The sequence below is a fragment of the Oncorhynchus masou genome, chromosome 26 (genome assembly GCF_036934945.1).
Source record: "Oncorhynchus masou masou isolate Uvic2021 chromosome 26, UVic_Omas_1.1, whole genome shotgun sequence".
Classification (NCBI taxonomy): domain Eukaryota; kingdom Metazoa; phylum Chordata; class Actinopteri; order Salmoniformes; family Salmonidae; genus Oncorhynchus; species Oncorhynchus masou.
In genome coordinates, this window is record NC_088237.1 from 18,949,025 (window position 1) to 18,966,326 (window position 17,302).

The following is a 17,302-nucleotide window of genomic DNA, read 5'->3' on the forward strand; positions in this document are numbered from 1 at the left end:
TTTTTCCTTCTATGGTCCCTGTATCCGTTCAATCTTGGGAATTAGAAAGATCCAGGTCACTGTCATTCAGCATGTCAAATGGGTGACGATACTGGCATTAAAAGCATAACTGAGTGTGTTGATACTTTTCCCCATGATGTTCCATTCATTATTTGGAACAAGAGTTTTATCTGCTGGAATTGTGACATTTCAGACATATAAAAGCAACAAATTGAAGACTATAGAAGGTTATGACAGCATTATTAAAAATAGCTAATGCTTTAAAATAACTGTAATTCTACCAATTGTATTCCCTGCAGTGCTACGATGCATGATAGGACGAGTGTATCGACCCTGTTGGCAAGCGTAAGAGTGTGGTGGATCCTACACTGCTGCCCTGCCGTCTGTCAATCTCCTGCAAAAACAAATATGCTTTCCTTCTCTGTTCCATGGTTTTAAAACATGTATAAAATCAAATAACTATTAAAATGGTTTTGAAAAACAATCGTACGCTTCAATTCTGGGTCAACATCATACAGGTAAAGAAAATACGAAACAGTATAGAATTTATTATAGTAGTAGTGAAGATGCATGTAAGAGAGGAGAAGTGTCTGGCGGTGGGCCTTTTGTCTAAGAGGGAGATAAACTGCAGGCCAATCCTCCACAGATCGGCTTGGGTTTCAACCACTCTCAGACTTTCCATATTGCCTCAACAGCTCTTCTGCATCACACTCTCCCAGACACACCACAGCTGGTGATCTTTCTTTCAAAATGATTTCTGTCAATCGTTGGAAAGCACAGAGGAAAAAATAAATAAAAAGTACAATAAAGCCTCTGAAATCAGGCCAAACGCCACTGCGGGAAAACAAGTGCAATTGATTCCGGAACATTCAGCTTCAAAGACAACAGACCATTGATTAAATAAAGCGACATTACTAGTACTGCCTTCAACTTCATCACGACAATGAGTAGTTCACAATCTGAAGAAGCTGGTGAGCTTGCCCTGTCCTGCAATCAGTTTCTTCTTACTGGGGGCTTTAGCCCCACCCTTCTTCCCTGTCAATCTGGTGGGGAGTTTCTTCAGAGGGGGATGGTTCCCTGACCCACAGTGGTCGCTACAATCCACCAGCTTCCGTTTACAGGCCTTGCTGCTTCCTTCTGTCTGGATGTTGGTCTTCTGACTGCCCACGCCTAAACTGCTGCTCGGGGCATCATTTCCACTCCTGGGCCCCAGCACTGTGGCAACCCCCCGGGTCGTGCCTCCTCGCTGGGCCTCTTTCCTCCCAGCCTCTGGGTAAACCTCCACTGGAGAGAGGAAACCATAATAGAGCTTAACAATTGGGGTTGAAAAAAAATTGACATAACAAGAGAGGAAGGAAGGGGGGGGGAGAATCTGATGAAATTGCTGACGTTAGCCTGCAGTTTAACAGCCAGAGTGTTTATTCTAGCGAGCTGAAAGTGAACATTTGTCATGTAACCCGATGGAGCGGAGCCTGGATTCCCACAGAAAGAAAGAGTAGGGGGGGGGGTTAGGTTTTTACTACAGATGTGGGGAGGCCAGCTTTTATAAAATGGGGAATCATTTAAAGGTTGATCGTAAGTACCAGTCCCAAGGAAGGGACTGGGCAGGGTTCGAGGTCTGGGCTGAGAAGGTGGATCTGGGCATCAAGCCGAATCGGTGGCGTCAGAGGGAATAGAAGCCAGTCCCTTAAGGGGGGGGGGGGCATGTAGCTACGCTGCACTATGTGAGAAAGTCTGGAGCAGTTCGCCGGCATGCATGATTAGTACATGCAGTTACAAGTCTCTGCTGAGAAAGGGGGAATGAAGTCACAACCACACATTTTTTTTTACCTCTGACCAGCTCCTTGACAGCAGAGGTGGAGTCCACAGCAGTGATGGTCTGCTTAGGAGCCGGGTGCACACAGGTGGTGATCTGGATGGTGCTGGGGAAGTCCAGGATGCGGTTGAGGGGCAGCTCCGAGTCATCCTGGTACGTGCAGGCAAACTGAGATCGGATGGTTCGCTCTCTGGCCTTAAAAAAATAATAATGATAATTAGGATCAGGTGCACTAGATTAGAGTTGAAGTGAAGATACAAGATGGTAGCACTCCAGGAATGGGCTTGTTTAACAGAAAATTGTGACGTAAGGAGGTTTTATCAGCAAAGCCGCCATTAGACAATGAACCTAGTAGCCCATTTATTTATTTTTTAGCTGATCTGGAAGACAGTCAAGAAAAGTAGTGTGTCTAATCTCCAGGGCCCACAATCCCAGCAGCCCCAGGGGTATACTATGATTAATCTAGCGCTACTCAGGTTTTTCTAAAGCTAGCTTGGTTTAGTTAACTTCACATTCTCAGGCTTCATCCATACTACGACAGTGTATATTGCTTGTCCGCCTGCCGCTAATGCTAGCAGGCTTGTAACTATGCATGTCGCAGAAGGATAGTCAAACGCGTCGAGACAATGCCGAAGCCTTAATCCATGGGCGAGTCAGTGCCACTTTAATTTGTGATGAAATCAAAATTAAAAGAAGTCAACGCAAATCCTGCAGGAGATGGTGTGTAATTGGGTTGAAGTGCAGTGTTTATTTTAATATATTTTTGCTGTCGTGTGCTTATCAATGCACAAAAACCTCCCACACTGCTATTGATAAAACAACGTTACGTCAGAGTAAAACTTGTGTGAGTGAAGTTTCAAATGCATCGTAATTACTAAAGTGCAATTTAAGACTAATTTGGGTTAAGTGCCTTGCTCAAAAGGCGCAACAGCTTTTTCACAAGATTGCTCGGGGAGTCAAACCAGCGACTAAGATAACTAATGTGAAGCATGCATATTTTTTTTTTTTTTTTTAACAAACCTTTGAACAAATCAAATATAAAAAAATCAGTAGTCTTCCTCTAAATAAGGGCATGATGTAATCTTGTGAGAGGGAGGGAATCAGATTTAATTGGTCCTCAACTTGCAGCTTGGACACTTCATTCAAGGATAAATGGAGTTTAACTGGTATCAGATTAGTTCTGAAATATTTGTTACTGTAGAAATGTAGCTGGCTTAAAAGGTGAGAGCAATTTTGTGGAACTGACAACCTGTCATTCAGGAAAGGGTCGCAGCAGTTTAGCTCGTGCTTTTTGTGGTGGGACAGCCAACGGAAAACAGAGTGTAGAGATTGGCAATGTCAAATCAAATTATTTGTCACATACACATGGTAAGCAATGTTAATGCGAGTGTAGCAAAATGCTTGTGTTTCTAGTGCCGACCATGCAGTAATACCTAAAACACACACACACACGGAAAGGAATGAATAAAAATATATGGATGCGCAATGGCCGAATGGCATTGGCAAGATGCAGTAGATGGTATAGAGCACAGTATACGGCAGGGTAGCCTAGTGGTTAGAGTGTTGGACTAGTAACCGTAAGGTTGCAAGTTCGAATCCCCGAGCTGACAAGGTACAAATCTGTCGTTCTGCCCCTGAACAGGCAGTTAACCCACTGTTCCTAGGCTGTCATTAAAAATAAGAATTTGTTCTTAACTGACTTGCCTGGTAAAATAAAAAGGTAAAAAAAAAAACACTGGTGCAAAAAAGTATTTAGTCAGCCACCAATTGTGCAAGTTCTCCCACTTAAAGACAAGAGAGGCCTGTAATTTTCATCATAGGTACACTTCAACTATGACAGACAAAATTAAAAAAAAATTTTTTTTAAATCCAGAAAATCACATTGTAGGATTTTTAATGAATTTATTTGCAAATTATGGTGGAAAATAAGTATTTGGTCAATAACAAAAGTTTCTCAATACTTTGTTATATACCCTTTGTTGGCAATGACAGAGGTAAATGTTTTCTGTAAGTCTTCACAAGGTTTGCACACACCGTTGCTGGTATTTTGGCCCATTCCTCCATGCAGATCTCCTCTAGAGCAGTGATGTTTTGGGGCTGTTGCTGAGCAACACAAACTTTCAACTCGCTCCAAAGATTTATGGGGTTGAGATCTGGAGACTGGCTAGGCCACTCCAGGACCTTGAAGAGTGGCTTCGTAAGAAGCATTTCATTGCCCAGGCGGTGTGTTTGGGATCATTGTCATGCTGAAAGACCCAGCCACGTTTCATCTTCAATGCCCTTGCGGATGGAAGGAGGTTTTCACTCAAAATCTCACAATACATGGCCCCATTCATTCTTTCCTTTATACAGATCAGCCGTCCTGGTCCCGTTGCAGAAAAACGGCCCCAAAGCATGATGTTTCCACCCCCATGCTTCACAGTAGGTATGTTCTTTGGATGGAACTCAGCATTCTTTGTCCTCCAAACACGACGAGCTGAGTTTTTACCAAAACGTTATATTTTGGTTTCATCTGACATTCTCCCAATCTTCTTCTGGATCATCCAAATGCTCTCCAGCAAACTTCAGACGGGCCTGGACATGTACTGGCTTAAGCAGGGGGACACATCTGGCACTGCAGGATTTGAGTCCCTGGCGGCGTAGTGTGTTACTGATGGTAGGCTTTGTTACTTCTGGTCCCAGCTCTCCGCAGGTCATTCACTACGACCCCCGTGTGGTTCTGGGATTTTTGCCCACTGTTCTTGTGATCATTTTGACCCCATGGGGTGAGATCTTGTGTGGAGCCCCAGATCGAGGGAGATTATCAGTGGTCTTGTATGTCTTCCATTTCCTAATAATTGCTCCCAGTTGATTTCTTCAATCCAAGCTGCTTACCTATTGCAGATGCAGTCTTCCCAGCCTGGCGCAGGTCTACAATTTTATTTCTGGGGTCCTTTGACAGCTCTTTGGTCTTGGCCATAGTGGAGATTGGAGTGTGACTGTTTGAGGTTGTGGACAGGTGTCTTTTATACTGATAACAAATTCAAACAGGTGCCATTAATACAGTTAACGAGTGGAGGTCTGTGAGAGCCAGAAATCTTGCTTGTTTGTAGGTGACCAAATACTTATTTTCCACCATAATTTGCAAATAAATTTATTAAAACTTCTACAATGTGATTTTCTGGATTTTTTTTCTCATTGTCTGTCATAGTTGAAGTGTACCTATGATGAACATTACAGGCCTCTCTCATTTTTAAGTGGGAGAACTTGCACAATTGGTGGCTGACTAAATACTTTTTTGCCCAACTGTACACACGAGGAGAGTAATCTAGGGAATGTAAACATATAATAAGTGGCATTGTTTAAAGTGGCTAGTGATCTGAGTCAGTGTGTTGGCAGCAGCCACCCAATGTTAGTGATGTCTGTTTAACAGTCTGATGGCCTTGTCGGTCTCTCGAGCCCAGCTTTAATGCACCTGTACCGACCTCGCCTTCTGGATGATAGCGGGGTGAACAGGCAGTGGCTCGGGTGGTTGTTGTCCTTGATATTTATGGCCTTCCTGTGACATCGGGTGGTGTAGGTGTCCTGGAGGGCAGGTAGTTTGCCCCCGGTGATTCGTTGTGCAGACCTCACTACCCTCTGGAGAGCCTTATGGTTCTGGGCGGAGCAGTTGCCATACCAGGCAGTGATACAGCCCGATAGGATGCTCTCTATTGTGCATCTGTAAAAGTTTGTGTTTTTGGTGGCAAGCCAAATCTCTTCACCACACTGTCTGTGTGGGTGGGCCATTTCAGTTTGTCCGTGATGTGTACGCCGAGGAACTTTACACCTTCACTACTGTCCCGTCGATGTGGATAGGGGGTGCACCCTCGTTTCCTGAAGTCCACAATCTCCTTTGTTTTGTTGACATTGAGTGAGAGGTTATTTTCCTGACACCACACTCCAAGGGCCCTCACCTCCTCTAGTGTCGTCTGCAAACTTGATGATTGAGTTGGAGGCGTGCATGGCCACGCAGTCATGGGTGAACAGGGAGTACAGGAGAGGGCTGAGAACGCACCTTTGTGGGGCCCCAGTGTTGAGTATCAGCGGGGTGGAGATGTTTCCTACCCTCACCACCTGGGGGAGGCCCATCAGGAAGTCCAGGACCCAGTTGCACAGGGCGGGGTAGAGACCCAGGGCCCCAAGCTTAATGATGAGCTTGAAGGGTACTATGGTGTTAAATGCTGATCTGTAGTCAATGAACAGCATTCTTACACAGGTATTCCTCTTGTCCAGATGGGTTAGGGCAGTGTAATTGCGTCTGCGGACCTATTGGGGTGGTAAGCAAATTGGAGTGGGTCTAGGGTGGAGGTGATATGATCCTCTCCTCATCTCAAAGCACTTGATGACAGAAGTGAGTGCTATGGGGCAATAGCTTTCTTGGGAACAGGAACAATGGTAGCCCTCTTGAAGCATGTCCGTAAACACACCAGCCAGCTGGTCTGCGCAAGCTCTGATGACGCGGCTAGGGATGCAGTCTGGGCCGGCAGCCTTGCGAGGGTAAACATGTTTAAATGTTTCACATTTGGCTTTCCTTCACTGCAGCCATCTTCTCTAGTTGCGCTGTGATAGGCTCAGTGTTCTGTCACTCAGGGGACACTATGCCACCGCAAAATCTACAAGGAGAGCTCAAATTCAAGCACCTTGGGTGCAGCCATAGATTTATTTAATAAGTGGCCATCTAAGAAGGCTCAAGTTATTTGGCCACAGATAGTACAATCAAAGCTACGGTTATGTCACTGATCATGTCATCATACTTTCAAAATCTTTGCTAGCAGGCAGACATCATGTCAACAAGTTACTGGCAAATCCTTTTCAATTCGTCATAAGATAACGTATCGGTGCTCATCGGCCACAGTGCCTTCAGGCCCCTTTCCCACATTTTGTTAAGAGTCTTATTTTAAATTATTTGACCATTTTAGAATAACTATCTGCACAATACCCCATTATGACAAAGCAAATACAGGTTTAGAAATGTTTGCGAATTAGATTTTTTAGACTTATTATTCAGACCCTTCTCTAGGAGACTCGACATTGAGCTCAAGTGCATCCTGTTTCCATAGATCACCTGTGGTACATTGGTCATGATTTGGAGACACACACCCCTATTTAAGGTACCACAGTTGACAGGGCACGTCAGAGCAAAAACCAAGCCATGAGGTTGAAGGAATTGTCCATAGAGCTCAGAGGCAGCATTGTGTCAAGGCACAGATGTGAGAAAGGGTATCGAAACATTAGAGGTGCAAGAACAGTGGCCTCCATCATTCTTAAAATTGAAGAAGTTTGGAACCACCAAACTGAGCAATCAGGGGAGAAAGGTCTTGGTCAGGGAGGTAACCAAGAAGCTGATGGTCACGCTGACAGAGAGTTCCTCTGTGGAGATCCTTCCAGAAGGACAACAATCTCTGCAGCACTCCAATCAGGCCTTTACGGTAGAGTGGCCAGACAGAAACCACTTTTTTTTTTTCAAATTACATTTTCAAAAGGGCACATGACAGCACGCTTAGAGTTTGCCAAAAGGCACCTAAAAACTCAAGACCATAAGATTCTCTGTTCTGAAACCAAGATTGAACTCTTTGTACTGAATTCCAAGTATCACGTCTGGAGGAAACCGGTCACAATCCGTACGGTGAAGCATGGTGATGGCATCCTGCTGTGGGGATGTTTTCAGCGGCAGGGACTGCATTCTAGTCAGGATTAAAGGGAAAGATGAACAGAGCAAAGTACAGAAGTGGCTTCGTGACAAGTCTCTGAATGTCCTTGAGTGGCCCAGCCAAAGGCCGGACTTGAACCCAATCGAACATCTTTGGAGACCTGAAATTAGCTGTGCAGCAACGCTCAACCTCCACAGGAGACAGTTTGAGAGGATCTGCAGAGAAAAATGGGAAAAACTCCAAATACAGATGTGCCAATCTTGTAGCATCATACCCAAGAAGACATGAGGCTGTAATCACTGCAAAAGGTGTTCCAAAGTACTTCCAGGGTCTGAATACTTATGTAAAATGTGATATTTGTTGATATACACACACACACACACACACACACACACACACACACTTGAAAACTTTTACTTTGTCATTATGGGATATTGTTTAAATTGAGGGGGGAACAATATCATCCATTTTAGAATAAGTCTGTAACGTAACAAAAAGTGGAAAAAGCCAAGGGGTCTGATTTACTTACCAGTGCACTGCGAACATTACATTTAGAAAAGGGAAGACCCCCATGGAATTGACAAATGAATGGCAACTTATTGCCATTGGGCAAACCATACACAATCGCAAATACCACTCAAATGGACAGCAGTTGATCAAAACCATATGGCAAGTGCTTCGTGTCATATCCCAAAAATGGTGAACGCGCTCCACTGTAGATTTTCATTTGACAAATGTCTTGAGTTTGACTAAAGGGTGAAATGGAGAAAAAAAGTTCAGACAGAGACAGACAATAACCGTATAAACATACATTTATATTGTGTTCGTCCATAAGGCCTATGGTTTGTCCATTTGCAATATATGATCAGTGAACTTGGCCAAATGGCATAAGAAATGTCCAATTGAGGTGTGTACTAATATACACTGCTCAAAAAAAATAAAGGGAACACTAACAACATAATGTAACTCCAAGTCACACTTCTGTCCAAACTGTCCACTTAGGAAGCAACACTGACAATAAATTTCACATGCTGTTGTGCAAATGGAATAGACAACAGGTGGAAATTATAGGCAATTAGCAAGACACCCCCAATAAAGAAGTGGTTCTGCAGGTGGGGACCACAGACCACTTCTCAGTTACTATGCTTCCTGGCTGATGTTTTGGTCACTTTTGAATGCTGGCGGTGCTTTCACTCGAGTGGTAGCATGAGACGGAGTCTACAACCCACACAAGTGGCTCAGGTAGTGCAGCTCATCCAGGATGGCACATCAATGCGAGCTGTGGCAAGAAGGTTTGCTGTGTCTGTCAGCGTAGTGTCCAGAGCATGGACGCGCTACCAGGAGACAGGCCAGTACATCAGGAGACATGGAGGAGGCAAACAACCCAGCAGCAGGACCGCTACCTCCGTCTTTGTGCAAGGAGGAGCACTGCCAGAGAAGGGTTGGCATTTCTTTGGGGGGCCGCACAGCCCTCCATGTGCTCGCCAGAGGTAGCCTGACTGCCATTAGGTACCGAGATGAGATCCTCAGACCCCTTGTGAGACCATATGCTGGTGCCGTTAGCCCTGGGTTCCTCCTAATGCAAGACAATGCTAGACCTCATGTGGCTGGAGTGTGTCAGCAGTTCCTGCAAGAGGAAGGCATTGATGCTATGGACTGGCCCGCCCGTTCCCCAGACCTGAATCCAATTGAGCACATCTGAGCAGTGTAGATAACTCTTGGTAGGTATGATGCAGTCCACCGCATCATAAGGTCATCACAAGGTCATACTTCAGGAGATCAATACCTTGAGACTTATTTAATATTAGACATCGCTCACCAGCTGTTATTGACAAAAGACACACCCACCCCTCGTCTTACCAGAGGTAGAGTCTGTTCTGCCGGTGCATGGAAAATCCCATCAGCTCTGTATTGTTCGTTTCTTCATTCAGCCACGTTGCGGTGAAACATAACTGCAACATCTTAATGTCCCGTTGGTAGGATCATCGCAATATTGGGTCATCAATTTGGTTTTCTAAAGATGGCACGTTAGCAAGAATGGAAGGTATTGGGAGTTTACTCGCTCGCCTCTGGATTCTCAGAAGGATCCCCGATCTGCAGCCCTCATTTCCAGTGTCTTTTCACGCAAAAGGCTCTGGATCTGGACCAGTTACAGGGAAAGCAGGATATCCTTCTTGGGCTTGAAGGAAAAAGTTGGTCTGCGGCGAGTAATCGCTTTTCTGATGTCCAGAAGTTATTTTCGGTCATAGACGTTTGCAGCAACATTATGTACACAAGTACAATTGGTTGGGAGAATGTAAAATGTCAGCCATGGTCTTCGGCACACTTTCAATCAATTGATTTATACTTGCAGGCTACTCTATAATTTCAACACATTTCATGTGTAGCCTTCTGTATCATATGCGCAATGTGGAAAATAATATAAATACATTTTTATCGGGTAGGCATTACAATTGGCCGCGTCAATATTTGCAGCAGTGGGTGGTAATATCTGTCAGTATTGTGATATAATTAATAAAAGTTAAGAAAAGATAGTGGACCCAAAAGCAGCGCTGTGTCGATCCCATCAGTCTCGACACGCTCCAACGAGGCATTTAGCGACTGTGCTGCATGGTGTTTTGGGAAACGCATGTTACATATTTAGCCGTTGTAGGAAAGACTCATTGTTAAGGACATTCGTAAGCCTAAATGCCATCGCTATCGGGAAACCTGGCCGATCCACTCCTTTATCCTCTGATCTGGGCCTGCTGGGGATTATCACGACTCAAAGATGTCTCCCTCCAGTCCGGCAGGAGAGGCGCAGTAGGGAAGGAGGAATCCAGTGGAGAAATCTGTGAAAATCAGTCCTGAGAGGAGGCTATTCAAAGAACTTCTCAAAGAGCACCTAAAATAACATTGAACTCAGTTCACCAGGTATGAAATGTACACGTACCCTCGTTGCATGCTAATAAAATAAAAATACGCAGAAATAATGACGGACAGGGGAGAACATAACACAGGCAGGGAGGTAGAAGACTGCCATGACATCCTGACATGCAGTCCACACTTAATCCAATTATAGCAGCTGGAAACAGCAGCATCTTGTTCTGTTACAGGGAGAGGATGACATGGGGCGGGGGGGGGCTGCTTCAGAGGCTGTCCTAAGACAGCCTCTATAGACTGGTTGGCCTGGCCAGGCAAGGTAAGCCCATCCCGATGAGAAATCAAGGAACAGCAGGTGCAAGCAATTGCTCTGTTCTCAGGTCTTGGGTTTGTTTTTGAATGCATGCACACAAGCCCACCTGCAAGATCAGGATATTAGGTGAGAAGTTGGCAGACACATTGTGTTCTTATGGCAGCTTGGATTTCATGGGGAAGAGGAATACTTCAAAGCATTGAAAGGCATCTTGTTAGAGATCAAATTATCAGACATCAATGTCATACTATTCATCCAAATTATGAAATTCAAGACGTCATTAAGCGCACTTCATTTGCTGAGTTATAACCGTTTTGCCGTGTTTATTCGGTCTGAAACAGACAAAAGCATGTGAGAAAAAGAACCACAAATCTAAATGTGACTATCTGCACATGGGCCAGTTGACTGACGTCATTGAATGATGACACTATTGGACAGGGGTCCGGATTGATAGACATGCAGCAGACAACCATTCAAGTTTCCCTTACTCATCGAGTTAGGCGACAGATGTGACATCTTTAAAGTGAAGTGGATGCAGAAAGCTTCCGCCCGCCGAGTTCAGGAAGCGGTGAGCGGCCCAGGGACCATTACAGCGCACTCCAGGAAGACGGCCAGAATGTGGAGAGCTAAAGTGACATCTGCTAGCGCAATCAAATAAAGGAGCACATTTCCACAAAATGTGTTTAGCACACGTTTGAAAGGGGTTCAACCAGTCTATTTCATGTAGAGACAGAACGACCCAGCCCCTTAAATCCAAAAATAATTGTTTTAGATGAGCAAGCAGTTTCTACATCCAGGTTGTATTTGCTATTTAAATGGGTGCTTTTGAGGAACGGTATACTTGTTACTGACGAGCACAGCATGTTAGCGCCAGGTCTCAAGTCTACTAGCGCATCGTGGAAACAGCAAACATGTACACTGAAGCAAGTCGATAAGCCCACAGCCTTCCAGGGTACAAACACCACACTGACTGAGAATCCGTCCACCTCCGCTCGTTATATCAATCCGTTTACATCCCGATAAATAGGGCCGATACCAGGAACACGATACTCAGTATTCGTGGCAAGAAAAAAACATCAACAACGTCACATCAACAAACATTGTCATCCAGAGTCACATTTATTTCCCAAGCTATAGCAGACAACCTGTGTCCTTTAAAAAAAAAACTATTTTTAAAGAAAAGAGTTCTGCTTTGTGTTTTAATTTTTGCCATGGAAAAATTGTGATACTGGTATTGTCCTGGGCCTACTGAAAATGGAGAAAACATCTAGGGATGCTATACAATGACACTGTAAACAGGCAAACCCTCAGAGGGATTGACAAAAACAGAAGAGTGGAGCATCTTCTGACCAGCTACTTATCAAACCAAGAAAGTGGAGCCTTGTTGAGAAGCATAACAAAACATGCCACTGGGAGGTTGCCAGTTTGAATCCCCCCATTGTAGAGGAGTAGTTTTATACCCCAGACTCACTCAGAGCAACCCACTGGACTAACGCTTGGAGCAAAAACACAGCTGTACAAACGTGAACGTGTAGAAGCCAGTTATAAGACGAGGGGCGTCAACTGAGCAAATACAATACCGGGGAGAAATTACAGGACATAAAGACATTATTTTTCAATGTTTGGACATCTGATTCAATGTTTTGTATTCGGGTCTCCTGGTCCTACTTGGAGGGTGGGAGGTAGGCGAGCTGTGTGTGTACCTTGGGTTTGAGTTGATCTTGTCGCTCCTGGACACGGTGTTGCAGGGGTTTTGGAGAGGAGCCAGTGGGAACCTCAGGGGATCTGAGGACACAGAAGCAATCAGAGACTGAAAGCAGCTGTTTATGAGTTAGAGGTTAGAGAGGCTGTGAAAACCTATTCAATATTAGCCTATTAAGTTTTGATTAGCGCGTGAGATGAGGCTTACCGGAACAGTGTGAGCATGCAGGTCCCCTCCCCCCCACTGAGGACAGCCTGATCCTCAGAGAGTAAGACTGCCTTGTTCCTGCAAGGCGGAGCCAAAGCATCTTCATCCAGCAATGCTATCAGGACCTTCACAGTCTCCCGACCTCCATAAGCAGTGGCATGGTTAATAGCATGGTATCTAGGCTGAAGAGGATATACACAAAACACTATAGTGTTAAGATGGCATTGATGTGGAGCAAACAAAAAGGGCATTGACGGGAACATGTAGGCTGAGAGTGGTTGGAGCCATTGGCCCAGAAAGGCATCATACCCTGGCTGGGCTGATCCCTTTCCCACTAGCCGACTGCAGTCTGTGGGACAGATGGATCTGAGCGATCCGCTCTTTGAGGTCCTTGGCGGTCTCGTCAGCTGCAGCGTACACAATGTCTCCACTGGCCCGCCCCTTCAACAGAGCTGCCCTGATACTGGTCACCAGACAAACGCCAGCAATACTAAGAAAAACAAGTGTACATGAAATATTATAAATGCTTGCAATTATCTAAACCATTAGGCAGACAAGTCAAGCAGCCTTCTACTTATAGGCCATGAGGAGAAAGATTGATAAAGTCGCTCCCTTTGTCAAAAGGTTTACTCATCACTGACCATGAAGTGACTGCAACATTATTGGGGTGCGTGAAAAGAGCAGCAAGTGTCAACACTGTGGCAAGGTGGGGTGGAGAAGGAGCAGGCTAGAATCCCTGACCCAGCTATTATGAGAGGGGAGTGAGCCTCGGGAAATGAATCATCTGGGATACCAGATGTTAGCTGAACAAGAGGCCCTGAACCCTTCAGAGAAGGTGTTTGTGTGTGGAAATACAGTACTCCACTGAGGGTGTGAAGGGGGAGGTAGGGGTGCAGGCTGTTGAAAGAGCCATTCTGGCATCAGATCAGTCCAGTGTCCCATCAGAGGCACCACAGCAGAACAGGGAGAAAATCCTCAGTCATAAACACCCAGAAGGCCCCTGCTATGAGGGAACTGGGACAATACATCCAATATTATGGACTATCGCTATATAGCTGAGTGCCAAGATGTCAATCATCTAGCACTGTAGTTGCTACTGAAATTCAGGGGAAATTTGGCCTTGTGACACAGGACTTCTCCCATTGCTTTAGATCAAAGTTCAGTCCACACGTTTTCATCGAATGACCAAATAATCTCTTAACCACATTTGTGGCACTGCCAAATGCTTGGAGAAAATCTGAATCAATCTGCAATTATACAAAGGCCATGAGTGATTAAGGAAATGGTGACGTTTGATGATAATATGTTCCTTCCTTGGTTTGATAACTATTATCTTTTGACTTAGTCAATTTTACTTTGATGATGTCGCCAAGATAAACATGTTTTAGTAATTCACATGTTATAATGAGAACCTGGGGCAGACGTCATTAGGGGGAAATCAGATCTGTACACAGCAATGGGCAGGTGGGATTTGATGACAAGGGTAAGCAGAGAGAGTCTGCCAGGCCAGGGTGGTATTCATTAGGCACAAAACAAAAGAAAACAGACAAACCAGGAAGAACTACAGTACATGGGCCTATCCATTAAGGGTTGGTTTTTATCTTCCATTCCAAAACATTTTGCTACGATGTGCACTAATGAATACAACCCAGCTGGTTGAGTACCTTGGGTCAGGGTTGTCTCCCAATATCTCCTCCAGTTTGTCTGTGAAATGGACAAAGTCTGACAGGCCTTTAACATGTTTCCTCAGGGGGTCAGACTCAGCAGGGGCATAGCCCTTTCCTCCCAGCTGGACCGCTCTCACAAATGATGTCACAGCCTGCAATATATAGATGATTAACATGAGACCATAGGATTGTCATGTCGTCAACATTCATTGCTGAAACCCATAGATGAGTGTAATGATTGGAAACAAACATGGAAAGAATAGAGGCCAATTTGTCATTCTTACCAAGAAGAGTGACATGTTCTTGCTCCGTGCTTCACGCTTCAGGTCAGTAAAAGCTACACGTCCGAGCGATCTGCCAGGGGTGTCAAGGGTGTGCGCTAGGGCCATGTCGTTCTTGGAGTTGACCAGCTGATCCAGATAGGAGCAGAAGACCCTCCTCACCACCTTTCCTACCTATTGGGAGATTTACGAGCCTTTAAAACCACCAGCTGATGCCACAAACTACACACACGGTCCCATTTAAAGTCAGAACACCATCTTCAACCCAAACCAACATTTCATAAACCTCGTCATCCCCAGGCAGTATTACAGTAGCAACCCGTATTCTACCCACTCATAAATCAGACAGTTGACAGGGCAGCAGCCTGGAGAGAGCAGCGCATGTCCTAGCCCACAATGTCTGTTGCATTTTATAAACAGCTGCCTGGTAATTTAATTCACATTTTGCTGTTAAATCTGAGTGATATGATTTAAAGTTCCTGTTAATAAGAGTGAGACAGATTCCAGTGCCTGAGAAAGACTGGAAAAGCTAAGAGAGAATGAAAGGCTTACCAGGCTGACTGGGAAAACAAGAGGGAACAGTGAAACCAAGTACCTTGGTTTCACAATAATATGAGCCAATGTAACATTTAATATTCTGGCCAAACCACCTTTGCTTATGTGAGTGAAGAGAATGGAGTCAGTTTGCTTACACTATGCTGACCTGTATAATGCTGATATGTTCATACATGCTTACCTGTGTGCTGCATGGCTTTGACTTGCTTGATGGAGTCAAGGGGACCTGGGACAGGGAATCCCTCACCTCATAGGTCTCCATGTTACTGGACAGAAACTGAAACAGCTGGACCTTGGCAACGTGAACACAGATTTAGCAGTTAACCTAACTGGCCTTTGAGACTATATCAAACAGTTGACTAAAACTTCCAATCATGGTCCATCATCCTAGTTTCAAGCAGGCCTAATACTCACTGAGCTCAGAGGCTCCTCAGGGTCCGGATCAACCCTCAGCTGTTTGTACATAGAGTGGATATCAATCAGGTCCATAGTGTTGGTGCGCTTCAGAAAGGAGTCATATTCTTTCCTGATGATGTCATAGTTCTCTGGTCGGGAAGAGTCATTGTCAAGCGGCAGGTGAAGTTTGTCTAATAGTAAGTGTTTCCAGGCCACCAGGACATCACTCAGGGCAACACTGAACTCTCCACTCTCCTGTCAGAAGAGAGCAAAAGCAGATGGCTTAAAGCCATGACTGTTGTCTGTGATGGGAATCAGAATGCATTGTTCATGGAGAATTATCCTCACAGTCTGGTGGGACCAAGGGTGGGACAAATGTTGTGATTATTTCTTTATAGGAGTCTGACCATGTAATCAGGAGAAACTAGGCCCAAATGGCTATAATATAGGGGTGCAGATAAACTCATTGCCTTAGTGACAACACGCTTTTGAGTTATGCCATTAAAATGTTAAGGCTTTGATCGCAGTATCAATGTCTGTTAGGACCACAGTCAACTGCGTACCACACAGACTTGGGGGCCTCAACCCAAAATAATTAGGAATTTAAATACCAGAATGGACATTGAGCTTCTGATGGGATAAAGAGACATTTGTCAGGGACTTGGTTGACCATGGTTTTCCAGTGATGTGATAAGATGGAGTAAAATAATCAATGTGAAAAATGTCTGCACTGTATTTGTTTGCCAGCTTTAGATTAATGTTTCCATAATTCGTTCATATTAACTGCCACTATTACATTCAAACAATGCAGTCAATCCACAGCTATACACTAGCTGAAATCAGTAGATGCTAGGACTGAGACAAGTTGTAAATGCAAGAAGTGCTGATATTGTAGCATATACATGGCCCTCCCCCAATAGAATATTAATACAGTATAAGCCATGTCAAAAATGCTAAGAATCACAGGAAATCAGCTGTAAAACTGCAACAAAAAGTCTCAGCCTCATGGCAAAACGTGTAGAACAGCAGGAAATTAGCTTTAAAATGACAAATTCACAGCCCCATTGCAGAATGGCACAAGTACCTGTAAACCCATCTTTTTCCTTTGCCCCATGGCACAAATTGTAGAATTCCAGATCCGCTCACATTTTTATTTATTTTTTAACTATTTGGGGGAGGTTGGGGGCTTTCTTGCTGTGACAAGTGGCCTACATAGCTTATACAATGTTACCAGTTTTACCTGTTTATTGACCTCTGCAATTGCCAGCTGTAGAACCATCAACATTCCATCTGCCCCGTGGATGGTAGTCCTCTCTGACTCAAGAACCCGGTGGCATTCTCGCCTGAACGTTCTCACCATTGTCTTCAGACGGTCCTCTAAATTCTCCATTGTCCCTGTGAAGGTGACAAACAAGACTATTTAGTTACATGTACTGAACCCCTCAAAAATGCAATGTAACGAACACAAAGTGCCGTAAAACGGCCTATTACAATGTATTAGTTAAACTGATTAACGTTAATTAAAGTTGAAATAAACATCTACAACAATAAATGTAGGTTGCTGGTAGCTAGTGAAAAAAATAAAACACCATTAAACACACTTACCTAAACAAATGTTACAGCCTCAAACACCACCTTTTTCGATATATCTCGAATATTTTAGGGACGTAGTAAGCGTATCGTTAAAATACGTTCACCACCCACGTAGCCAATGCACAAGCAGCTGATGCTTTGACATTTTTTAAATCCTGCTAATAACTACTCTGACCAATCAGATTCTGTGTCATCATTTAACCACGCCTATGTTGTTTCAACCGCTGTCTGTGGTTCT

General features: G+C 44.4%; 1 protein-coding gene across 1 annotated transcript; it reads right to left on the reverse strand.

The window, feature by feature from the left end:
- Window positions 1–528: 528 nt before the first annotated feature.
- LOC135514960 (PCNA-interacting partner-like) lies at window positions 529–17,195 on the reverse strand. The gene is made up of 11 exons (XM_064938716.1): window positions 17,077–17,195; window positions 16,712–16,866; window positions 15,490–15,726; window positions 15,257–15,367; window positions 14,524–14,694; window positions 14,237–14,391; window positions 12,882–13,062; window positions 12,573–12,754; window positions 12,367–12,448; window positions 1,831–2,011; window positions 529–1,284 (listed from the first exon to the last, which is right to left on the reverse strand). Exons 2-11 carry the CDS (start codon window positions 16,859–16,861, stop codon window positions 953–955), a joined length of 1,782 nt encoding a protein of 593 aa, XP_064794788.1. The 5' UTR covers window positions 16,862–16,866; window positions 17,077–17,195; the 3' UTR covers window positions 529–952.
- Window positions 17,196–17,302: the final 107 nt, after the last annotated feature.

Coding starts and splice junctions, on each gene's coding strand:
- LOC135514960 (XM_064938716.1), bottom strand. CDS start 16,861: ATGGAGAATTTAGAGGACCGTCTGAAGACAATGGTGAGAACGTTCAGG. Junction 15,727..16,711: donor TTGCAGAGGTCAATAAACAG/GTAAAACTGGTA, acceptor CTCTTCTGACAG/GAGAGTGGAGAGTTCAGTGT. Junction 14,695..15,256: donor CAAAGCCATGCAGCACACAG/GTAAGCATGTAT, acceptor ATCTCCCAATAG/GTAGGAAAGGTGGTGAGGAG.